This window comes from Triturus cristatus, chromosome 4_1, assembly GCF_964204655.1.
Source record: "Triturus cristatus chromosome 4_1, aTriCri1.1, whole genome shotgun sequence".
NCBI lineage: Eukaryota > Metazoa > Chordata > Amphibia > Caudata > Salamandridae > Triturus > Triturus cristatus.
The window spans coordinates 399,841,202-399,867,782 of record NC_140585.1 but is presented as its reverse complement, the minus strand read 5'-3'; the positions used below and the strand labels follow the sequence as shown (position 1 = coordinate 399,867,782).

The 26,581-nt window shown below is 44.6% G+C and overlaps 1 protein-coding gene across 3 annotated transcripts in view; it reads right to left on the bottom strand.

Annotated features, from left to right (window-relative positions):
* The window catches only part of SCUBE1 (signal peptide, CUB domain and EGF like domain containing 1), a 1,846,233-nt gene that overhangs the window by 691,392 nt on the left and 1,128,260 nt on the right, over positions 1 to 26,581 (bottom strand). For all 3 annotated transcript variants that reach the window (XM_085652470.1, XM_085652471.1, XM_085652472.1), the window contains 2 exons: positions 18,325 to 18,417; positions 13,435 to 13,551 (listed from right to left, as the gene is read on the bottom strand). In XM_085652470.1, coding sequence (XP_085508596.1) covers positions 13,435 to 13,551; positions 18,325 to 18,417 — 210 coding nt within the window. The remainder of the gene's footprint in view (positions 1 to 13,434; positions 13,552 to 18,324; positions 18,418 to 26,581) is intronic.

Sequence of the window (26,581 nt, the reverse complement as noted above, 5' to 3'; positions counted from 1 at the left end):
ACAATGACTGACTAATTCTCTCTCCCGTCTCATTGTCACCGCAAAGAAATGAGGGAAAGTTAAAAAATGCGGTGGCTCTGAGGGAGGGACAGATGAGCTCACTACAGGATCTCTTTCCTCTAGTTAATTGGCCCACGGACAATCCCGAAGCACTAGTGACATTGAGGGGAGTAAGAACGGAAGAGATTGCTGACCAGCTAATCACATCTACCGGAGAAACACGACATCCTATTAGGGTGGAAAGGGAGATAGAGAGAGGCGGGTTGCGAGGGATTGAGAAGGGTGTTAAGGTCCATGGGAGGGTCAAATGGGGCACAACAAAATATTCAAAGCCTGGGTCAGGCAAAGAAGGTAGAGGGAGGCTTAAGTATTATCTCCTGGAATACGGCTGGCTTAGCAAGCAAGTTTAATAACCAGGAGTGGAGGGGAAATATTGAACAATTTCAGGTAATTAGCCTCCAGGAAACTTGGGTGACCGATAATAGCTCTTTCCACATGCAGGGATACAAATTTTTTTTTTATCCCAACTCCAAAAACTAGTTCAGGCAGAGCAATGGGAGGTTTGTCCTTGTATGTGGATCTAAGGGTGCAAGGTAAATGGTCCAACATAGCAAGCCCATCCCGCAATGTACAGGTTGTAAGGTTTGAGGGTAAGGGACTTGGACTGATCTTATATAATGTTTATAATCTGGGAGAAGGCAAGGAGGAAAATTACACTCTGAGGGTATTAGACTCTAAATTGAGTAAGGAATACCCACATACAAATGGGGCAATGAACCCATTTAATATAATCATGGGGGACTTAAACATCCACTTATGCCCATTCCTGCTCCAAACAAATCCAGATTGGTCACGTTGCCCTGCCAAAAAAGGCCCTCATTTTGCCCATACACCTGAAGGAAGGGACCTGAGTAAGATTTTGTTTAGTCATGAAATGGAACACACAATAAATATGATGGCCACGGAGAGTGATGGCACCCTCCCCCCCATGTTTAAGGGGAGAAGGTGTTCGTCAATTATTGATTATATCTTAGTCTCTAGGCCCCTCAAACACAGGATTGTAGCAGTCGGGAATGAATGGAGCCCATTTAGTGATCATAACCCCCTAACAATGGAACTCCAGTATCAGGTTTTACCTAGGAAACGCTCAGTGGGGGGCATTGTTGAGAGGGTGACAGATCAAGGAAGGCGACTCAAGTGGGCAAAAATAGAGAGTGCCACATTTTATAGAGCCCTGATGGAGCAAGGGAAGCAGCCCATTGAAGAATGCCTAGACCTTGAAACTGATGGGCCACAATTACTAAATGCATATGGGCAGATAACCAGTCTGGTCGAAGGGCTTTGGACAACATGCACCTCAAAAAAATCCTCTAACCAAACAAGATGGTTTGATAGGGATTGTTCACGGGCCCTCAGGGAGTTAAAAAGCTGCCTTAAACAGAAGCCCCGGGACATAAATAGGGTTACTCAGTGCAGCGCAAAATACAAGGTCGAGGTCAAAAGGAGAAAATTAGCATTACAGGGGGAAGTGTAGGCAGACTTAAGGGAGGCAGCGGAAAGAAGGGATATCACTAAATTCTGGAGCATAATTAATAAACCCTGCTTTCATGACAGCAACGCCCCGGAGGTTGGTGCAAACATCCTACCGGAGCAGTGGGTCTCCCATTTTAAGAGCCTGTATATTCACGGCAAGGAGACTGCTGCTCCGGAGGGGGGTGCTGCCCCTCAGGAGCAGCTGGTCGAGTTCACCTTAGCAGAAATTACTGAGGGCATTGAGGGACTAACTAAAAACAAAGCACCCGGCCCAGACGGGACCCCACCTGATTTGTTCGTTAGTAATGTTGAGTTGTGGGCCCCGATTATGACTAGGGTGATAAACACAGCCATCATGTTTGGCCTGCCCCGATCTTGGTCAACTGCCATCATTGTCACTATTTTCAAGAAGGGTAACAGGGATAACCCCCAGTGCTATCGGCCAATTTCGCTGATTGATGTCTCTGTTAAGATATTGGGAAGGGTACTTCTTAACAAATTAATTGAATGGACAGAGGAAAAAAACATCATATCGGACATTCAATACGGTTTCAGATCAGGGAGGTCAACTAGTGATCAATGTTTGAACCTTTATATGCTAGTCACCAAGTACATCAAAACAAGCAATGAAACTATCCATTTAGCGTTCATGGACTTGGCGGCTGCTTTCGATCATGTAAATAGGGACAAACTCTGGCTAATGATGAGCCAGCTTGGCATCGACCAGGGCCTGATCACCATACTTAGGGAATTACACAGGGACACCACAGCTAGGGTACGTTACAACACCGAGGGGGGCCTTACTGATCCCTTTGTGTGTACTAGTGGGGTGAGATAGGGCTGCATTCTTGCGCCCTTCTTATTCTCACTATACATTAACAATCTAGAGCAGACCCTAATTAATTTAAATGTTGATTGCCCAAAAGTTGGTACACGCCATATCCCAGTTTTGCTTTACGCAGATGATGCGGTTCTGTTAGCCCGCACTCCGAAAAGCTTACAGATCCTAATCAATGGTTTTGTCAAGTTTATGGGAACTTTAGATCTTTCCGTTAATCTTGGCAAATCATTTGTAATGACGGCAGGTAATAAACCTCGGTCAAAGTTCAAGCACAGAATTGGGAGTCACATACTGGAAAAGGTGCAGACCTTCTCCTATTTGGGCCTACTGTTTGATGAGATGTTAAAATTCACCCCCTTGGTAGTGGAGCGATGTGGGAAATTAATATCATCAAATGGTGCAATAACCAGTTATGGGCGGAGGCTAGGGCGTTGGTCTCCAGAACAAGCAATGAATCTGTACAGCTCCATTTGTTGTTCTAAAGCCATGTATGGCGCAGAAGTCTGGGGATTTGTAGATATAGAACAATTGCAGCAGGAGGAAAATAAAATTGTACGGTCAGTATTAAAAATTCCCCAGAGTACTCCAGCTGTCATCGCCCACAGAGAGTTGGGGAGGCCATATATTGAAGATATGGTCAAGTACAGACCTATTTTATCGTGGCTCAATATCAGGACAAAGCCAGAAGCTGAGATAAGTAGGCAAATATTGAGAGACTGTTTAGGAAGAGAAAGAAGCATGAACATACCTTGGCTTAAGTATGTTAAGACCAATTTGGAGAACCTGGGCTATAAAGATTTTTTTGTTAATCCATCAGTAATTAGAGCCCAGGACAAACCCAAGTTAAAAAGATTGTTCCTTTCCCAAAGAAACATAAGTAGAATGATAGAAGAAGGGACCAAGGGAACAATAAATGCCCATAGCTCCGTTAAGACTACCAAGGGAATGGAACCCTATCTCTACCTCATGCACAATGCACAGGATAGATTTTTAATATCCCGTTTTAGGCTCAATCTTTTACCACATTTATTAGCTGACCCACTAGGTTATACTGTTTCGATTGAGCAGAAGGGTGCCTGCGGCTGCGAAAATAGGTCACCCTTCATTTTGTACTTTTATGCCCTTTTTATTCAATGCCGAGGCGGAGTTTTTTAATTGATATCATTAAAAGGGCCAAATTGACTCAAACTAAACCTGCGCTACTTTTCTTACAAAGGGCGGCTGATCCACTGACTCTGTGTTGTATATTGAATTTTATTAAAGTCGCATTGAGGTTAAGAGCAACTAGAGGACAGGCGTAAATTGTGATTGTTATGAATTTATGTACCTCTCTTGTGAATATGTATTCTTTTTTATCAGAGTTCTTATGATGTTGATTTAATTGTTTTTTTAAAGAAAAAGTATTGTGTATATATATTCTTTTATGGTGTTTTTAACAACCGAATAAAGAACTACTGAACTGAACTGAAAGGCCTGTTTGTTTCTTATGTTAGCTAAATATTGTAGGCGGAAAATGATTTCCCTTGGTAAGGCTTTGGGTTTTAGAGACGTTAGAAAATCTCAGAGAAGTGGAAAGTTTCTCATTCCCATGTTTCTGTTGCAGGTGCAAGGACACCTAGCTCGTTAGAGAAACTAACCCTTTGCTCCAGGAGTTAGGATGGCATGAGAAGCCAATATGGGAGTACACTGAAATGTAGGGATGATACTTTCGGCGGAGAAGGTGCCTGGGACTCAAGGACGAGTAAATCGTCGTTGGAAGTTTCACTGGAAAATCACTGGGAGAAGACCTGGCTGAAGAGGTGTGCCGGAGGGCGTGCTCTACGTTTTGGGATTTTGAATTAGGGACAGTGCCCCGAGAGTTGGGCAGTTGAGGTTTAGATGGGGAGCTAGAAGAAGCATCTTAGAACGAGCTCTGACTAAGTGGGGTACTTCTAAGGAAGTCTTCACTTCTGACACCTTTTTACCCTCTTGCTTGGGGAAAATGCTAAGTAGGGATGTCACCTTAGAGATAGAGTAGGGATAGACTAACTGATTTCCTTTTTAGGTTAATGACTTCTAATGTAGAGATTAGAGTGATTATTGCTTGTCTGATGCTTCTCAAATTGACTATTCTTCTTATTCTGAGTCGGATGAGACTCCTGCGTAGAATAATCTTTGTATTAGTGCCCATTTATTTCCTTAACTTCATGCTGAGGTGCTTGTATGTGCAGTTATTCTTGACTTTGTAATAAAGCCCTACATTTTGAGATTCTGAGTCAGTGGTCCTTTAGCGTTCAAATTCTATTTTCTCTGATTATGTGTTAACATTGGATTTCCTCCCCTCTACACTGTTTAGCAGATAAAAAGATCCTGGCGACCTGAGAGGATTCTTAGTGATGGTAAGATAGATAAGAATCCGGCTTCATCAATATTTTGTTCAGGCGTGACACTATTTCAGGCTGTGGGTGATAATAGCCCTGCAGTGGAAGATGAGGAATGTTGTAAGCTAAACGGAGACAATGGGCAAAGTGTGATATGACAAGCCTGGGACAAAATAAACAACGTGGCCAATGAGACAGCAGTGGAACTAAGACACCGATTATTGTCATAGTCACACAGTTACTAATGATCAATAATCACCTCAGAGCTAATCGAGCTGCTTTTTTCATTCAACTTTAACTACAGGGACCTTGCCTGATTATTTACAACTTTCACTCGTTCAGCTATCTAAAGCTGCATTCTGTTCAAGGTTATTCTTGTATTTAAAAGCTTGTAAGTCCTCCCAATCCTCCTCCCCCTCACCGCTTGGCTGAACTCATATCAATACATTTAGCTCCTTACTGGAAAGTATTTGACAATGTCGATTCTAAGACACCCCACTTGACTCCCTCATGTTTTGTAACCAAGATCTACCCCCACGCCTTTCATACATTATATTGTGCTATACTTAAGCCCAGAACCAACTAAGTACATACATAGGATGTTATTTCATTTTGAAGGTTTTTTGTTTATTAGGGGATAATTCGACTATCTGCCGTAAGTAATAGTGCATGCTGAACATAATACACTGAAATAAACTACAAGCCAAGTGAATGTCTATTGGATAACTTTAAGTTAATGACGATAAAACATTAACACTACTTTCAAAGCACTACCCACGACATCAGTGTTGTTGTTGATGACATTACCAATGACGTAAAACATTCACATTTCAGAAACCTATACAGAAACCTATACAGGCCAATACACAAACAAGTGCTAAACTTTGCAAAATGGTTTGTTATATTTGTCTCCATAAACTGATTTTTGAAATAGTTCCAAAATAGTGATAATAAGGATTCATGCTCTTTTTTTAAACTTGTTTTTAATGCATTTTTCAGAGACATACATGAGCCAAATGTTAGATAAGCTTCCCTCCTCTTACTCCCTCTTCCTCAAAACAAGGAGACTTTCTCTTACTTTCTCCCCATGTCCTCATCGTCCACCTCCAGTCCATTCCCCTAATAAGAATTGTTGTTACCATGATTCAATGTTTGAACTTTACATTATAGACATTGTGTGTAACCCTGGGCGTAGTGGGCGTAGTGGGGCTACGTGGAGCATCGCGTAGTGTGGCCAAATCTACGCACACTTGCACACTCCGCGTAGCCCCACTACGCGCCACCCACCTCCCGCCAGCCCTCATTTTAAAATAACTTAAATAACAAAAATAATAACAACAATAACAAATCTCGCGAGAAATGCGTATGCGCCCGCGCATGCGCATTTGTGAGGAAGAAGTGGCCGCTGAAGGAGGAAGAGGGAGCCCCGGGACGCCGCACCTCAGGTAAGACATTTTCTTACTTTTAAATACTTTAAGTTATTTTAAAATGAGGGCGGGCGGGAGGCGGGTGGCGGGCAACTCTGCTCTGCCGTGGCGTGTGCGTAGCGCTGCCTGCTATGCCTACTTCATGGACCACGAAGCAGGCAGCACTACGCACACTCCGCGGGCGGAGCGTAGCACTACGCCCACCCTTAAATGTGTGTAACTCTTCGACAACAGTAATGTAGTGTGGGCATTATGCTGGCTCAATGGACACTCCTTTAACATTCTTGGCTGGCGTGAGAGTACAATGCCCTAGTATTTCACTTGAGGAACCAAATGTTACACTTTATCATGTACCACGGCTTGCCATCGCATTCGGCCTACACATTTCATTACAGCATGGCGACAGCCTCATGCCTTAGCCTTCAAGAGAGATGCATGGAACTCTTTCCAACATATAGCCAGGATTAATCCTTGTTTCTTCCTATGCACATGAGGATGCCAGGTAAAGGATGGCAGAGTGCATAACATTAGAGCTAACTACAGCAGTGGACAGTTAAAATGCAAGTCATAAAACGTGAACAAAGATCTTTCTGGGAGAAAGTGATATCATGTTAGTTCTAATGTGGGAAGAAATACCATCCCTAATTCAGGAAGGAATACCACCAGCACATAAGAGACACCAAACGGACCTCCATAAGAGACAAAGTCCAGACCAACGCAACCAACGCCAAGGAAATGTTCAACGTCATACAGCAGTTCGCAAAACCCACCTGTGAATCCACGGACGTCACTCCTTCCCAGGAACACTGCGACAAGCTCAGCTCCTACTTCCATCTGAAGATCAAGGCCCTCTACGACAACTTCAGCGAACCAACGATGAGCACCCCCACCCTACCCACCGCCGCCGAAAAGCCGACCATCACGTCATGGGATCCCGCTACCGTCGAACTCATCACAGCGACCATGAAGAAAACCCACTCAGGAGCCCCTACAGACCCCTGCCTACCGCACATCTTCCAGAGGGCCGCCACCGTCAGCGCAAACGAAGTAGGACGCACCATCAACGCCTTCCTCAGATCAGGCATCTGCCAAGATGACTGGAAACGGGTGGAGGTAAAACCCCTCTTCAAGAAACCATCTGCCGACCCAACGGACCTGAAAAACTACCGGCCCATCTCTCTCCTCCCTTTTGCGGCCAAAGTCACTGAGAGACTCATAAATGCCCAACTGACCGCCTTCATAGAAGAGAACTCCATCCTGGATGCCTCCCAGTCTGGATTCCACAGCAACCACAGCACTGAGACCGCCCTCCTCGCCGCCACTGATGACATCCGCATGCTACTCGACTAGGGACACACCGCAGCCCTTATCATTCTAGACCTCTCCGCAACCTTCAACACCGTTTCACATCGCACTCTCGCAGCCAGACTGCACGATGCAGGAATACAAGGAGCCGCCCTCGACTGGATCCAATTCTTCCTCTGTGGCAGAACCCAGAGGATCCGACTCCCTCCCTTCCTCTCCAAACCCATGGAGATCAACTGCGGAGTACCCCAGGGATCATCACTCAGCCCCACGCTTTTCAACATCTACATGGCCCCCTTCGCCACCATCGTCAGACAGCATGGTCTCAGTATCGTATCCTACGCCAACGACACCCAGCTCATCCTCTTACTCACAAAGAATCCCAAAGACACCAAACTCTGTTTCCAGGAAGGTATGAAGAACGTGGCACCCTGGATGAAGGACAGCTGCCTGAAGCTAAACTCAGAGAAGACCGAGTTCCTCATCCTCGGTCCCTGCACCTCCGCCTGGGACAACACCTGGTGGCCCTCCACCCTCGGAAGCCCACCCACCCCTACAGACCACGCTTGGAACCTCGGCATCATCCTTGACTCCTCCCTCTCCATGAACCGCCAGATCCAACCCGTCGCCTCCACTAGTTTCAACTGCCTTTGCATCCTCCGTAAGACTTTCAAGTGGATACCCCCGACTGCAGAAGGACCGTCACCTACGCACTCATTACCAGCAGACTGGACTACGGCAACGCCCTCCACGCCGGAATCAACAAAACTCTTCTGCACAGACTGCAGACCATCCAGAACGCCGCAGCCAGACTCGTCCTCGGGACACCGCGCCATGAGCACATGACCCAACACCTACGAGGCCTCGAATGGCTCCATGTCGAGAAGAGGGTCACATTCAAACTCCTCACCCACACCTACAAATCCCTCCACAACATTGGACCCAAATACCTTAACGAGAGAGTATCATGGCACCAGCAGCCCGCAGGGCCCTCTGCTGGAAGTACAAGTACAGTGCCCCTGTTATTTGCCACACTGTGAGCTGCCTACTTAGCAGTCCAGTAAACTCTAAGGACTTGATGTGGAGTTCTAACTGGAGGGAGGGATTACTGTAACACTCAGATGGCACTGTCTGAACTCGTGTAGGGGAGAGAAGTCTTCTGACGCAAAAAAGCAGAACTCAGAGTCTTCAAAACGTGCTCCTTCCTGATAGATTCTGTGAGGCTTTGGAGGGTGTATTGCTAGGCAACACCTTCGGTGCTGGGACAAGTTGAAACAGCTGCAGTTTCAACTGTTCCCTGTCCCCTGCAAACGCAGCGTTTATCATCTGCCTTTGAAATATCCCAAAAGTGTTCTGTGTTTTGCTGCCTTTGCAACCGGTAGCCAGTGGATGCAAAGTTAGAACGATGGGTTGCAAGGGGCAAACCCTAAATGACGTCCAGGCCAGGTCCGTGTCTCTGCCCATGGATCCCACCTGCCCTACTTGACGTTCAGACCACTGCATAGTTCCCACATGCATTGAACCATATCCTTCAGAATGCTTCAATTTTATCAAGACACTACATGTGCATGTTTGTGTAGGGCAGTTTCCATTGAATGCTTAAAAGCCAGTCCATAAAATGGATTCATGATCCTGTGTGATGAGGAACTCATGAGAAATGTTGTATATTGATGGCCTTCACTCGTGGTGCTCTGCCACTCTACTTAAAGTGCAGGTGCAGAATTCATGATAACGTCACCTTTCCTTACTTAGGTCAAGGCTACTGCTATCTCCCTCCATCCGGACACAGTCACAGTACTGCAGACTGGGTTTCTAGCTGAGCTACAGGGTCACAAAAAGTAATGCTCAAGGTTCTGATTGGATCCGACAAGGTTCTGCTTCATGATCACTCCACTCCGGAGGACTATTTGTTCTAATAAACAACATATAAAGGAGACTGGCCCAAAACGTCCAACGGCAGACATAAGAAGGTTCATTTCATACCACCATCTGTGACTTCCTGAAGACATATGTTTCTCACTAGGATACTTGAGGAGTTAGACAATTCTGATCTTGTGGCAAAACCGTGATCACTAGAGCATAAAGAGCGTACCCGGGCATAAAGGAAGAAATCCGAAGCCTTAATATCCCACTAAATAGCCATTTTGTGCCAATTGAATTGTCTGGTTGGTGTCTGGAAGCATTCCTGTCGATACATATGTAGGGCACTCTAGCCCATATATTAGTATGCAGAAATACATGAAATGTAAATTCAGAAAAAAACACAGTCGAAAAGTAATCAATAAACATACATTTTTCACAAAGGTTTATTGTGTAAAAAGTTAATTCTTGTGTTTGGTAGTTCACTGTGTCCAGGTTTAATTTGTAGTTCAACAAAATACTGCAAATTTTACAGACAACGCATGTTTCCCTTTTCAAAATTGCTCGCAGACCTGGGGCTTTTACAAGGCTGGAATATGTAGTTAATAGTATTTTGTCCAAAAAGTATACAAATGGTGATAAAGATTCCCACACAAATGCAATTAGGAAGAAAGACCAAAAGTTGATAAATACACAGGTAGGTGTAGGTGTAATTTGGTTAAAAAAAAAAATTCCGTTTAGAATTATAAACTCAGGCATTATAACTATAAATGCTCAGGCATCATGTATAAAATCATAAGAGTCATGGCATCTGAATAACAAGCATTGGCATAGCCAATAGGTCTCGCCTTTGGGATCTTATAAGTGTTTAGCCATGCAACAGTTAATGTTGTTGCAGTAAGGATATTGTGCTGCATAACTAAATACTTATAAGGTCCCAAAGGCGAGACCTATTGGCTATGCCAATGCTTGTTAGCTAGTAGCGGCTGGCCAGTGCACGCGCATGTGGTATAAATGGCCGATCGTTGCCATAGTAACCAACGCCGTCACACACAGGGCTGCCGGAGACATGGCGCACATAAACGGACTACAGAGTCAGACACCGAAGTAACCCCTACGATGATAGTGGTATTCAAGTGGGTACCCACTTGGTCTATGCCAATGGATGCAGACTCTGCATTTGATGTGCACTCGCGATGCCTTGTTAGCGACCTGACGCGCAGCTCATCAACAGGCCAGACTTACAAACAAACAAGCATATTCTAACCGAGCTCAAACACATTCTGTAAGTAAACCATTCCATCAAAAAATAAAAATCTATTCATAATGACAAAATAAGGAAACACGCCTCTTTGCACTCACCAAGTGATGTGAACTCTGAGGGCAACCAGCGACGTCTGATGAACCAGCATGAACGTACGGTTGCCAGCAGAGGGTGGGAGGGAGAGAAAGAGAGAAAGGGAAAGAGGGAGAAAGAGAGAGAGGGGGATAGAGAGAGCGAGAGAGGGGGAGAGAGAGAGCGAGAGAGAGAAAGAGAGCGGAAGCGAGAGAGAGAAAGAGAGCGGAAGAGACAGAGAGAAAGAGAGAGAGAGAGAGAGAAAGCGAGAGGAGAGAGAGAGAGAGAGCGAGCGAGCGAGAGAGCCCGGGACTGCTGTGTGAGTGCGCAGTCTGCTCATTTTCAAGCACTGCACTCGTGGCGCGCCCCTGCTCGCTCCCGTAAGGTGGATGTCGCCACAAGCACGAGTGTGTGTTTAAAAATGACCAGAGCGACAGCTAAAAGTCCTCCTAAGCAGCGCAAGCGCACTGCGTAGGCAAGACCTAAAAATAAGCAACATCAAGGTGAGCAGTCAACCTTCCTGAAGGGCATTCAACCATGTGGCAAAACACGTCACTGCATTTTTTGTAACTTTTAATCTGTTTGAGCTAGAAACTAAATATTTATTGTTAAAATCTGCAGATTACACAGCAGATGATGGTTTACGTGGCAAATATTTCAAATATATAATTATGAGAAAACGCCACAGCCGCAAAAATCACATACTTCCAATGGCCCTGCGCACAGCACAGGCTGTGCACCAAGCACGCGAACTATGCAATGATAAATTGTTAAATGTAAGACTAGGCAGGCCACAGATTTCTCCAGCAACTCGAGGCACCTTACCGTTATTATAACCTGGAAACTGCTAGTTATACAAAGATCTTTGAAGCAAGCGCCTCAACTTGAAAGATATTTTACAATGCAGTCTACTTGTCAGAAAGTGGCGTAACGCAAAATGACGGGGGTCCTCGTGTAGAATGTGAAGGCTCCCCCCCAGAAGTCTCCCAGTGTGGGGCTCCCTTGAAGGGCTGGGGAGTGGAGGGGGGCACTACACCTACAGGGGCGTGTTAAACGTTTCTGCTAAAGAACAAATAAGTAAGCTATAACAGGTTTTCAATGACAAACTGTATTGTCAATTTCTCTCGACTGGAGGCTTTAAAAACTAAAAAAAAAAAAAAATAGTATGTCTGCTCCTAATAGCCCATAGCCCTTTATTTTGTTGCTGCCATCCCTTGATCCTCATTTATAGGATTCTAAGGGAAAGGCTGCTCCATTTCCAGCACTGCTAATTTACTATTTCTGAAACTTCTATCTTTTTAGTCAAATAATGTTGGAATTACGGCGAACATGCCTCTGTTACTTAACAGTCAACATCATTACTACGAGTTCAGGTCTTTCTTGTCACAGTCCTTGCAGAGTGAAAGCAGGTCAGGGTCGAGGAAGACGGAGAAGGGGGTAATGAAATGAGCCAGTGGTCTTGGGGCGTAGGAACCATTCAGTCTGTGAAGTAGGGGAAGGGGCAAGTTTAGAAGTCACACAACCTTACCCTCTATAAAAAGTCACATTGAACGCAAATATGCTGCCAGAATAAAGGACACTCAGCACGCCAATGTCATCATAGGCACCCTTGACTCTGCTTTCCACTGAAGTCTTTCTGAACGCCACGGTTACAGTAGAAGGGATTATTTCCGCGCCACACGAGGTTAGCAGTTAAGTGGAGCCACAACTTTTACACCACAATATTATGCAGTTTCCCGATTCCCTTTGCCAGCTCCGGGCAGCCCCAATAGTATGCTCTAATGCCTTCCCGCACAGAATCCTGAAGCCGCTCCGTGGGGGACGCGTTGGGAGCCATAGCGTGGTTTTCGGGAACAAGCAAACAAAAACAAGCACAAGCACAAGTGCGCGCGCCTCGCGCGGCAGCAGGGGGAGGGGAGAGAGAGGGGGCCTGCGTGATTCCTTTGCGGGAGCGAGCAGCAAGGAGCGATAATTGATAACATATGGCGCCAGCTGCTCGCTCCCGCAAGTGAATCACCAGAAGTGCACGCGTTGCCATTGGAAGCAATGCAACGCGTGCACGTTTTTGCGGGAAAGCTATCCTATTGCTAAAGGTCTCTTTCCTATGCAGCGCATGCAGGCGAGACCTAAAAAGCAAGCGGTGAATCATGTTATACTTCAAATTTTTGCTGAGGTGCATTGACAAAAAACCCTCATGCTGTTCTTTGGGAAAATTAGACATAGCGTCACTGCAAGTCGATGTTTAAGGAGAAGGTCTTCAGATATCAGTTTGCGAGGCGTGAAGAGCTTTGTTTTACATTATGGACGCATCTGCAGTCTAAAGGGAGAATGAAGCGAACCCTTACATGGCAAGAAGCAGTGTCCGAGGGCGGTACTCATTTAATGACAATAGAAGTCAATGATGGGGTAAAATTGGGATTTTGAACTACATAGATTGGCTGAGGTATCAGCTAATTGCTCAGAAAATAGTGCTTAAGACAGTGGTATTTAGCGGCCTCCAGATGCGAGGGGAGAGACTATGATAAACGGGGACCCATCGGATACTGCTGATTGCATTCAGGGTAACGACAGCAGACAGGGCATTCAAACAGGCGCCAGAATAATGGAAAATACATTGGCAAAGCCAAAAGGCCTGGCTAATACGTTTTTGCACTGGCTGTTTAACACCAAAAATGCCATCCCCATTTTCACACTAAGTTTACAAAATAAAAATCACAATGGAGCTCAATAAAAGGCTTCTGCTACTTTACAAATAGGGGATAAGTCACCTACCTATGGAAGCCTGTTTGTTGTCATCTTTGACTTGCTCCTTGTTGCGTGGCCGTAAGTGGCACTTTGCATCCTTGATTTTAAAACGAGCTTTTTGTGTTACTGTGGGAGCTGTGGAATCTGTATAAAAACATTCACTTTTGTTATATTAAGACTTTGACATGTTTTTCTTTAAGGCATTTTTGTCAACTTTCTCTCGTGTTTAATGAAGTTCACAGTGTAGCCTCGAAATATCTTGATCGCAACCAAAGTAAGAATGCCAAACAGAACATACATTGTATTTTTACTTATTAGCTATCTTATTTACAGCACTTTCCCTTATTTGCCCAGCACCCAGACCCTTGGGTGTTAGTATTATGCTACTCATCATCTATAACATTACAAAACTTGGGTGAATCAGCTAAGGCGTAGTTTATGCATTCACTGGCCATAGCTAACGTAATTCTTACTGTAAAAGTTGGTTAAACGTATTGTAAATTGATCATTAAATAACTCCGTGATCATTCAGAATTGTGATGGCTTTTGAAAATAAATTTAAAGAAGAGGAAAAAATCACGAGATTGCTGTCTGGCGTGAGTCTAGCATTAAATTATTTAACAGAAATCTTCTGAAATCCATTATTTAATCATCACTGTCCTTAACAGTGGGAACACTTCCTGGGGATAGTTGGCATTCGAAATTCCTGTAAGGAGATAGAAATACACCTCAACAATGCTTTTTATTAGTACAAATGAAAGCAGAAACTGCCTACAGAGACCCAGTGCACAATATCGTATGGGGTTACCCTGTGTTTATCAGAACCTGGGTCAAACACGGTACATGAAGAGATGTTCTGTCGGGATCAAAAAACTACCAAGGTCACCATGCCTGCAGAGAGCAACATTCCCAAAGAAATTACACCACGTTTTTAGAGTCCTCTCTATCAAGTGGTTCTGAGATAGACAACGAACAGCCTGATACTGGTTCATCCGCCTACCTGCCAGCACGACAAAATACTGATTCCAACCAAGGTAATACTTTTTTAGGGGGAGGGACATGACAGAAGAACAATGTCAGGGATCGGTAAAGAGGCCAGGGGAGAGAGATTGGCAGAGGTCAGAGGGGCAGAATCTATTCGCAGAACAAACATGGAGAGTCAGACCTGAGGTGAGATTCACTGCTAGTAGCGCCCAAAATGGTCATGGACAGGGATAATCCTATCATCAATCTTTCTAAATAGAACATAAACTCATCTGAACAGGAACTACTGACCAAGGGCCTCTTTTGCCCCTACAACTCTTCCCAATAAATTCAACATCATTACAGAACCCCATCAATTCTCTAGGAAGATTAGGCTGATACATTATTTTAAGAATATCCCGTTTAAGGCCAAATGAGATACTACTGGGCTCAGAACTCCATCCATGTTCACACCTCCTTCCCATATGATGTCTCATAACGTTCTAACATTCGGTCAAGTTGTACTGAGAGGTTTTTTGAATACTTAGTAAAAACATTATGTGAAATACAACATCATGAGAGAAGAGACCTTGGCTCTAAACTCGATTAGAATAAAAAAAGACCATAGTGATTAAGCCTGCTTACAAGGGAGGGGCCATTGTTATCCAGGATGTTGAGAACTACAGGCAAGAGATTTTGTCTCAACTGAGTGTGCAAGAGCATTACACAAAGCATGCAAGCAATCCCACACAAGAGGTTTGCTGTCTCAATAAATCCCTAACGGACATGGGTCTAAAGGCCTAAATCTTTGGACCTGGAGTATCTACTGTGTTCTACATTTCTGCTGACTTGCTTCTTTTGCAGGCTTTCTCACCTCTTGTTAGTGTAGAATAGATACATTTCTTGTAACAAGCAATAGATACATGTCTGAGAACGAACTTCCACGACAATTACATGAGAAACCTGTAAGATGAACAATGAACTGTTGTGCTCAATAATGAGACCGAGATGGAGTTCCCATGTCTAGTGTGGGACTTTACTTAGTTGTTGCGGAATATATCATCTGGAAACTATACAGAGTTTGCAACAAATAGAAGGGACTACTATTGGTGACTCAACCAAAGGGGAGTTGCTGATGGACTCTGGCAATTATAACTTATCATTGCCCTGGTCGAGGGTACGGCAGAACTGACTGTAAGGCAGAACCAGCAGACTTTGAATGTGGCCACAGAGGATTTTGGACTTCCTGGCCTGACCGCATGTCACATCGCTTACCGAACCCCTTAAGCATATTCTATGCAGAACCCTTTTTTGAACTCCGACCTGAACCTTTTCCGAAATCCTATTGCCCCTTGAATGGACTTTGAGAGGCATTTCCCTATCGTCCAATAATTCTTGAATGTGTGTTAGACAACACTGTTTGCGACATATTGAAGACTCCTGACGAAGCTTCCGCCATGTTATCGCTAATATTACTTGTATTATTTTATTTAATTACTATTGTCTTTTGTAGATTTGTACTATGAGCCTTTAAGTATCTAATTTGTCTTTGAGAAATTAGTTTGCTAACACCCAGGAAAGACCAAGCTAAATTGTATTCTGAATATCAAATATTGATGTGATTGTTCTATATAGCGGCTACAGAGCTGCTTGTTCGCCTAATTCTTTTTCGCCTTAATTTCTTCAGGAGGCTTGGCCTTCCTGCTGCAATCCTTTAATTATATAGTTTAATATTAATGGTAATATATTTGAATCCGATTACTAATTTGCAATAAACTCTCCAATTGTCTACTAATTCATGGTCCTCTTGTGTAACCAACCTTGGTTGTACTGTTAAGTTGAAACTAATTGGACAAGTTATGCTAACTCTCTTTCCCCTCAGTGCGACGGGCAGGGACCATCAGAGGCCCAAGTTAGCATGAAAGTAAGTGGTAGTTAATGATCCAGTAAAGGAGGTACATCCTCATCACCAGTTGGGCCCAGAAACACGAGGTTAAATCTGCTGGGTCAACACCAAAGAGACTGGATGTGTGTCAGGTTATACGAGCCTCTGGATAGTCATAGTCTCCAGTGTAGAAGGCCTGCCAACTTGATCCGACAATGCTGTGTAAGTATTATTTAGCTAATACCATTTGTCCAGCAAAAACACCCTCAAACGCCTATCGCTGCATGTTATGGTACACCTCTATTGGAGATTTACTGCATGATGTTTAGAAGTACAACAGAGAGACACTGTTCATATTCTGGATTGCAATGTGTTGTCATTTTAGGGGTGTAAGTCATGCACTTTCCCGACTAGAACCGTCAGGGTTTTTTGTGTGGGCTTTGTATGTTGTGAAGCTTCTAAAGTTCAAGGAAAAAGCAGCCCTTCCATGTAGTAGAAACTGTTTCCATAACAGCACAGGACAGCTGATGCTACCACCCAGAAACAGTAACCAGTCCCCTGATCTGGCTCCACCAGTTTCCCATACACCTGAGCTGCCCTGTGGCATCTTATTGCCCCCCAAATAAGCGTCTTCCCAACTGACCCACATAAGCCCCTTACCCAAGGAACAATCTGCAGCAGGAAATCCGGTCTTGGAGCAGGCTAGCCATGCAGAGTTACTCGCTTCAGGTGAAGTCAGAAACTTTTGCTTCTTTAATGTAGCCAGTGTTTTAAGCTGGAAAGCTTTATTCTGACAGCAATTGTAGTTCTATCACCCTCTACATTTTCACATAGGTCTGCAAATAATGTAATATCTCCATACATGTTCATATTCAGTCAAGTCCACCATGAACCTGCGGTGGGCAAGTGGCAAATAGAACCATATGTAACTGTAAACTGCAGCAGTAATATTTACACTGGGAATAGATTCAAATGTCACTGCAAATTGCCCAGTTCTGGTGCAAAATTGCCCAGCTCTTATGCAATTATTGTGAGATCATCCTATTCTTTTAAACCAGCGATACTTAGCATGTGGTCCAGGGACCACTGAGGGTCCCCAACGCCAAGTCTGGGGGCCCAAGACTTCTTAGAAAATTAAACAACATTAACAGATTAATAGAGTGTATATGACTAAAAAAGCAAAATTGAAAATTACAAATTCGACAACTTTTTTTAAATAGGAAGGAGTTTAAAATTGAAGGCTTGGTGTCCTCAGATTAATTAATGGGAATAGTGCAGGTACATCAAACAGAATATAGTATGGGCAACGGATGACCTCAATTGAACTTACAAAATCTCCAACATTCCCTTTAATTAAAAAATATATATATTTCCTTATGTTTGTTTATGAATGAAATAAAAGAATTCATCATTTGCGGGGTTTTTTTGCGGAATGGTTGTCTTTTTTCATTTTTGGTTATGGTTTTGCAGTGATTAGGCTGGGATCTCTGACTTCTAGTAAAGACTCAGGGGGTGTTCCCCGGATTTAAAAAATGGTTCAGTGGGCATCCCCCAATTCCAGGAATGATTAAGTGGGGTCCATGGAAGTCGAAAGGTTAAGAACCACTGTTTTACATTTTTAAACTTTCCTAGGGCCCATCTGACTTGAACTTTCTCTACATGCTAGCAACTTCAAATCATATCATCATATTTCACCCGTCTCACCTCAGCTGTAAAAGGCCCTTGAAAAGTAAGGCCAGCACAATTAAGCTGCATAGCTCTAGTGGTAGGTCAGCAACTCTACAGGCTCACCATACATTCGTAAACAAGACATTGCGCACTCTTACAATATAAATAAAAAATAAATAAAAGTATTCATACCAATCTAGTGTAAAACTCATACACAATTACACATTCCTATCTAGGGAAGTATAAACAACCCACTTGTTTTCCTAATGCCGCAGGAGGCCTATAGTATCCAGGATGTAAACTTACCGTCTAAAATCATGGAATGTGCTGATCAATTGCAAATGAATATTTAATGTAGGGAGACATACAGAAAACAGACACATATTTATTCTAATAAATACCTGCACAGATGGAGACTGTTGTATTCCTTTCGGGTTGGGATGTGCTTTTATGTACTGGAGCTCCACAACGCAATGTGTAACTATTTTCTGAATCTAAGCAAAAGGAAGAAAAATTGGTGTATCAAATTTAGCATACGCTGAAAACTACATGTTGATGCAGAAATTTTATAAAGTGCTTAACTAGTGGAAAGACTGGAGGAGTATGGACCCTAAAAGGGTGGAGGTGGGGAAGGCCCCGTGAGGCTCACTATAAAATTTACAGATACTAGACGAGTGTATACTTCATGGAAATGTCAAGAAAAAGAGAAAGTACAAGGTCCAAGAATGCTACGGCTGGATATCGTATTGCCTTTATTCGATTAATATCTTTTTCTGAGGCATTTAAACTCAAGGCCCTGGACCAACTCAGCCTCAAAATTTTTAAAATGTTTTAGATTTTGAGTATTGACTCCTCTTGTCGTGTTTGCCAAAGCTTCTTTAATACAATATGTCCTGAAAGAGACGATTGTCCAATAGTAATTTCAAATTAAGTCTTCATTATTTTCATAAAATATGGTTCTTGTAATAGTACAGTGACCAGACAGCCGACACGTGTTTTGCCCTGTGGTCAGAACAACCTGGGGTTTCTCAAGGCTTTCGTAATTTCAATTGCAAGTCTTGGGTATCACATCATAAGGCTCTTCATGACATTTAAAAAGCAAATATATGTCATTTTTATATCCGGAGAAAGAATCCCGGGTTAAATCTCTAGTGTGAACGATTTCAAATGCGCTCTTCATGGAAATGTATAAGTCTAAAGATGACAGAGAATGTCGGATACCCCAGTTCTGTTTTTGTTTATTTTTTCAAGAACACTAGAAAAAACCTTATTTAATTTTTTTTTTAAACGATATGTAAGTGAAGATCTGGGTCAATTTAGATGAATGGCATCACTTTGGACAATAGTTAATTGCTAGAGTGCATAGCGACATCCATTGTAATTGAAGCTATTTACCCTTGGCATAAATGAACAGTGAGACTACTGTACCCAATCCAGCGACTAGGATATCAGAAAGATAAAGACAAAGTACATACACGCCAAATATGATTCATAAATGGTACATTTTATGAAACATTAGTTTGATTGAAGATGCAAAGACCTGAATAAGAGTAAAAGAGAGGATATGAAAGACAGGTGAAATTACTTTTATAGGGACTTCTTTATTCCTATGTCGAACGTCTCATAATTCTAACAAATTCTACGTGCATTACCCAGAGGTCGCAAAGTTCTTGGCATGTAGGTTTGCACATAAGCATCGGGATCTCTCCCACCTCATTTAGTTGTCGCAAGAAAAGAAAGATCTCCAGTATCCATCCAGTGGTAGAGTCACAAGAAACATTTTAAAAAGAATTCATGAGGAAACTGCATGTCCATTTTAAGCGCCAACAATCAACTCACAAGGAAATGTTGCCAGTGGATAAACTAGACCAGTACTTAAATCTAGGAAAAGCAGAAACTGCAGCTAGGACAAAGCTTTGACGTCCCTAATACTAGCATCTTTCCTGTTGTCGACGTGTGGCGCTTTAGGGCCACATTGTCCTAAGCTTCGTCTTAAATGGGGCCTAGTCAGTACTATCCATGTGTACCCTTCTCTGACTAAAGCCACACTTGACCCCTACCTCAAATCACATGCATGGGTTAGCATAATTACTAACGAGAAGAAAAAGAGGAAGGGGATTGACAACAGGGTTTATCACCGATTGCCCTTCTAATATGAATTAACACAACGTAGATCAGAGGTGGCAGGAATATGTCTCGTGCAAAAACCATACCACAAAACACATCTGAGCTGCATTTACCCTGATCCCTCAATTGGGCCTAACACAATTCTTTTGTCAATTGATCATGTATGATGTTGAAAACAGCGCTCATATGCTACAACTGTGAATTGTGGTAAAACGATTTTGCAGAAAATACTAATACATGTAGAGAAATGCAGATGGTGTCCCTGCTACGAGAGGGAAACTCAGTTTACGGTATGGCAGGACATCTTTCATTCTCGCTAAATACAGCTTTAGCTGCTTACAGAAATGTAAATCATCAACAAAACATACTTATAGGGGAGAGGAGTGAGCTCGGCTCAGCCATTTGTTGCTTTTTGTCCATTTGTTGCTACCTTCAAACATTGCTTGTTGAGAGTGCAATCCACATCATGAGTCATCCTTTAAGAGTATCTTCTCTCTGCTATCATGCTGGTCTGTGATTAGACGTCACTTGTGTTTCATGCCGGTTTTGGTAAGCTACTGTGGCAGTTCTATTTTTTATAGCACCGAGCAGGAGAAAGCACCACCATCTGCTGACTCTAACTCCTGCTCCATTCACAGCACATATCCTGAGATCACAGCCATTAGGTTAATACCAACAGCAGGGACAGAATGGGAACCCAAAGCAGCCCTGGCACATTTTGTAAGTCCGGCCCCCACAGGGTGCAGAGCTAGCGAGCTCAGCACAGAAGGCTTGGGGGGAGGGGTGGGGTGGCAGGTTCTCTCCTCAATCAAATATGGTGCATTGTCGTTATATATTCAATTATATTAGCTTCTACAACACAGTAATTGATTACCTTACAGTGCACCAGCGATCTTGTTGGGGCCCTTCAATGATCCCGTCACTTTCACCTCCAACACTGCCTCTCATCTCTCCATAGCCCCTCTCACATGTATTTAATTTGTTTTATAACTTGGATTCGGTAATAAGAATGTATTTCTACCCAAACAACCTAATTTTAGCAACATTAGGATAATGAAAGACTAGGGGAAAAAAGATAACTTTCGAACCTGTACCATGCACTTTGGGTGCAGCTCTTTGATGGCATGGCAACTCATAGCTAGATTTATTACGATTGTGAGTTATGAATTGTAAGTAACTAAAGGATCTCAGTGACAAAAGCAGTAACCTACAGAGCTATGCTCATTAAATACAGTTCTTTGATCTCTATGGTGAACTTCCTTTCAGCAGGCATATTAACTGTCTGCGCTACCTTAGAAAAGTCAAAATTACTAATAGGCAACCCTTAGACCTCTCACCAGCAAGAAGATATACCACCAGAGATATCAATCTTGATACTTTTATCATTGTCTAAACACTTCTAGGTATGCAAGGAACTCTGCAGGGAGAGTGAGTAATTATGTTGGACAGTCCGGCTGATTTTGTTACTGGGGGCTGATAAAGCATTACTGCTGAAAAACCAGCCCTCAGTAACAAAACCAGCCACTGACCCCGCCAGCCTCCGGGAGAAATTGCCAATGCCCGGAACGATCAACAGCCACACGATAGAGTTGACTTTCTCTCTTGTCAGAGGACCACTCATTTGATCACAGCCAGAGAGCTTGCCATATTGGTTGGCTACCATGTTGTTGACAGAATCGCTAAAAAAGGTGTAGCAAATGGCAGTGACTTCAAAAGCACTGGTGGTGGTATGGCTGAATGAGCAAGTCAGATTGTAGCAGCATACCTGGAGTTATTTTACCTGAAGTTTTAGAACAGAAAAGTCCCATGCATAGTTCGGCAAAACGTACAACTTTACCCTGACTTGGAACAACAAGGTGATGGATGGAAGGCTTGAACTACAGTCCATCATTTTTTGCCCACCATGCCACCTCTGTTTAGGCCCAGCCGTATGCAAATTAGTATTGATCCAGCTCCAGTGGGAACAGTTCAGTCTGAACTGTCAGGTCTCCATGAACCAGAACAGAAGCAACCCAAGATCAGTTTTGCCCTGATTAGGGCACCTCAGTTAGGTGTAATTTGGTTTCAGGAAAACAGTGAACACAAGACCCACATCTGGACACACTCATCGCACTTAAGGCGGCAACTGCAACAATAACAAGGTGATGCATTGAATGCTCAAATCAATCTAAGCCACATCTGGACACAGCAGTCACACTTAAGCGGCAACTGCAACAATAACAATGTGATGCATTGAATGTTTGAATTAACCCCTTCCCCGCTCATGACGGAACCGTTCCGTCATGAGCCACGGTTGCCGTGTGCTCATGACGGAACGGTTCCGTCATGACAATCCTGTTGGCGGCCGCTCCGCCTGCGCGGCGCTGTTTCCCCGCCTGTGCGGGGCGACAACGCAAATGGGCGGAGTCATGACGGAACCGTTCCGTCATGAGCACAGCTCAACTGTGGCTCATGACGGAGCGGCTCCGTCATGAGCACAGGCCCACCGCGCTGCCCCCCTGCTCCCCCCAGCGCTGCAGCGGAATGTCCGCGGCAGCGAAGGGGTTAATCTCAGCCACTAATAATAATAATAATAATAATAATAATAAACAAGTTTATAAAGCGCCTGGTTACACTAGGCTAGTGTGTCCCCGCGCTATGGTACAAGCCTAGCAGCACTCTCACAGAAATTACATAATTTACAGACCCCTCAGAGGATGAAAACAACAGTGGTCTAATCTACGGGAAAAAGATACGTTTTCAGCTCCTTGCGGAAAACCGCCTCCGAAGCCTCCAGCCGGAGCCCCCACGGGAGTTTGTTCCACTGCTGTGCCGCCAAGAAGCGAAAAGAGCGACCACCCATCCTTACTCTCCTGATGATAGGTATACTAACCTGCCCCATCCCGCTAGATCTTAATTGACGGGTGGGGGTATACGGAGTTAGCAATGACGCGGGCCACACTCCAGTCCATTCTTTTTCACCCAGCCTGCCACCTCAGCTTGGACCTAGCTGTATGCAAATAAGTCTTGACCCTGCTCCAATACCAACAGTCCAGTCCAAACTGCCAGGCCAAGACCCCCCTAAACCAGAGCAGAAGCAACCCAAGACCAGTTTTGCCCTGATTGGGGTTCATCAGTAGTTGTAGCTTGGTTTTAGTGACACAGAGAGCTCTGGACCGACATCTGGGCATATCTGTCACACAGAATGCAGCAACTGCAACACCAATATGATGGATAGAGTGATTAAATTACTCAATCAATCAATCAATCAGGGTTTTGTAAAGCACAGCTACTCACCCGGAAGGGTCTCAAGGCGCTGGGGAAGAGGGGGTGGTGCTGCTCCTGAGTCCTCAAAGAGAATCATCAGACACCACAGGTGCCGGACGCTCATGGTAATTCGTCAAAGAGCCAGGTCTTGAGATCCTTCAGGAAATTGGAGAGAGTTGGTGTCTGGCAGAGGTGGAGTGGGAGGGTGTTGCATGCTTTGGCCGCGAGGAAGGAGAAGGAGCGGCCTCCTGTTCTGGTTTTCTTGATGCGTGGTACCATGGCGAGGGAGAACTGGGCTGAGCGGAGAGATCTTTGGGGTGCCTGGAACGAGAGGCGGTGGTTCATGTAGGCTGGGTCGATGTTGTGGAGGGCTTTGTTGGTGTGGGTGAGAAGCTAGAAACAGATTCTTTTCTCGACGGGGAGTCATTATAGTGTCCACAGGTGTTGGGTGATGTGGCAATGGTGCGGTAGGTTGAGGACTAGTCTGGCGGCGGCATGTTGGATGTTCTGGATTGTGCGGGTGAGTTTCTTGTTGATCCCAGCGTAGAGTGCGTTGCCGTAGTCCAGTCTGCTGCTGAGGGCATGGGTGATGGTTTTCCTGTGTTCAAGGGGGATCCAGCTGAGAGTTTTACATAGGAGACAGAGAGTATGAAAACAGGAAGAGGTGACGGTGTTAATCTGGCGGTCCATTTTGAGTTCAGTGTCCAGGATGATCGAAGTTGCATGCGTGGTCCGTTGGTGGGGGTGGGATCCCGAGAGCGGGTGGACACCAGGTGTCATGATATGGGCCTAAGATGAGTACTTTGGTTTTGTCTGTGTTCAGTTGTAAGCAGCTGTTCTTCATCCACCTGGAGACTGCTTCCATTCCTTCTTGAAAGTCGAGTTTTGAGATGTTGGGTTTGTTGGACAGTGAGAGGATGAGTTGTGTGTCGTCTGCGTATGATACAATGTTGAGTCCATGTGCTCTGACAATGGCAGCAAGGGGGGCTATGTAGATGTTGAACACGGTAGGGGTGATGGAGGATCCTTGGGGGACTCCGTAGGTTGCTGGCGTAGGCTCCGAGATGAAAGGAGGAAGTCTGACACGCTGTGTTCTGCAGGAGAGGAATGAGCGGATACAGTCGAGGGCTTTGTACAAGATTCCTGCATTGTGGAGTCTAGGTGCGTGGTGAAACTGTGTTGAAGGCTGCGGAGAGGTCTAGGAGGATGAGGGCCACAGTCTCTCCTCTGTCAAGGAGGGAGCGGATGTCATCTGTCGCGGCGATGAGGGCGGTCTCTGTGCTGTGGTTCTTCCTGAAGCCTGATTGGGAGGAGTCGAGGATGTTGTTCCTGTCGATGAAGGAGGCTAATTGGCTGTTTTCAATGACTTTTGCCTGGTAGGGAAGTAGGGAGATAGGTATGAAGTTCTTGAGGTCAGTGTGGTCCACCAATGGTTTCTGTATGAGTGGGTTGATCTCCGCGTGTTTCCAGTCATCGGGGTAGGAGGCAGTCTTGAAGGATCGGTTGATGATTCTTTGTAGTTTGGGGGTGATGATGTCTGCAGCTCTGTGGTAGATGTGGTGGGGGCAGGGGTCCGCGGGGGCCCCGGAGTGAGTGATCCTCAGGGTCTTTAGGGTGTCTGCGATGCTGAGGGCGGTCCAGCTGTTCAGTGTCAGCTGTGTGGTGCATGAGACGGAGGGCGATGGAGCCTCATGGAGGATGTTGATTTTGAAGTTGTCATAGATGGTCTTGATTTTGTGATGGAAGAAGGCACTGAGTTTGTCACAGAGGTCCTGGGAGGGTGGATTGTCGGTGGACTCACTGTTGGGTTGGGCGAACTCTTTGATGATCCCGAAGAGTTCCTTGCTGCTGTGTGCGTGGGTGGAGATTCTGTCCTGGAGTGCTTTCTTCCTTAAGTGTCTGATGAGTTTGTGGTGGGCAGTGGTGGCTGTTTTGTAGTTGTCAAGGTTCGCGGTGCTTTTGGAGTTCCACCCTAGTTTCTCTAGATGTCTGCAGGTTCGTCTGGATTCCCAGAGCTCGGCGGAGAACCAGCTGGCCTTCTTGGCGCGAGGGTTGGAAGATTTCTTGAGGGGGCGACGGTGTTCGAGCAGTCGGTGATCCATTTATGTAGGGTGCGGGCGGCAGTGGTGAGGTCGTTGTCTGAGGGGGTAAGAGCAGAGCCACTGAGCATGGTGGTGAGTTGCTTGTCTGAGATCTTGTTCCAGTTCCTGCGTTGAAGCTGTGGTGGGCGTCTGTGGTAGGTATTCACTCTGTAGGTGAAGTGGACACAGCAGTGGTCCGTCCATGGGAATTCGGAGGTGTGGCTGAAGGAGATGGAGTTTCCTGCTGTGAAGATAGGGTTGAGGGTGTGTCTAGCATAACTTCTTATTTGTATTTTATTTTACTCCTCAGCCCACACCACCGTCAGGAGTATTCCTTGAGGACCTTTTTTGAAAAGGCATGATACTGATAGCAGGGATCTGTAACGTGGGGGAACACAACAAGTGCACCCCTCGACTTATGACAGTGACTGCGGTCATCGTATAACAAGTGTAGGATGCCAAAGACGCTCAGTCTAGATTTAGCTTGCCCGAGATAAGGGTAAGCCTAATCAATAGCCACTTTGTCTTTCCATGAATGAGACAGAAAGAAGAAAAAAAATAAGCCACAGGGGAGGGATAACAAGGAAAAAAATCCTAAAATAGCAAAACCTTATGGCAGGGCTGAGAATGCAGAATATCATCGCTCAAGAGTGAATGAATACTATAGAACAGAGATGAACCCAGAACCTGTATAGCCCAGAGAAGAGCTCAGCAGGACCTGGAGCAAGGTTTATCTGATGAATCCAAAGACTTCATCATGGGGAAAAATTAATACAAGTTTGTCAAAAAAATACTCTTCACCTTTGTTGCCAAGCAGTTATTAGCTAGAACCTCTATATATACGTCTTGTCTAGAAAATGTCATAGAAAGAGGAACAGCATTACTTGAAATATAGCAGCCATGTTGAATTGGGCTATTTCCTCTTTTATGGCAGAAAAAGGTGGCCATCATTTTTTTTTTTAACAAGCCCCCACCGCCCCCCCCCCCCCATCACATCTTCTTGTGGAACTGAAAGGGCTCATAAAAATCCTTCTCTGCCTGCACCAACTCTAGAGGCATTCCAGCACACATAAGCACCCACTGTTAAAGTTCCCAAATGTGCCTGCTGTTAGTAGATTAGGAAGGCCAAACTTCCAACTGCGAGGCAAACAGCTAAAGGGCGAAAGAACATACCTGCAGTCCAATGCCACAAAGCAGCTTGCTT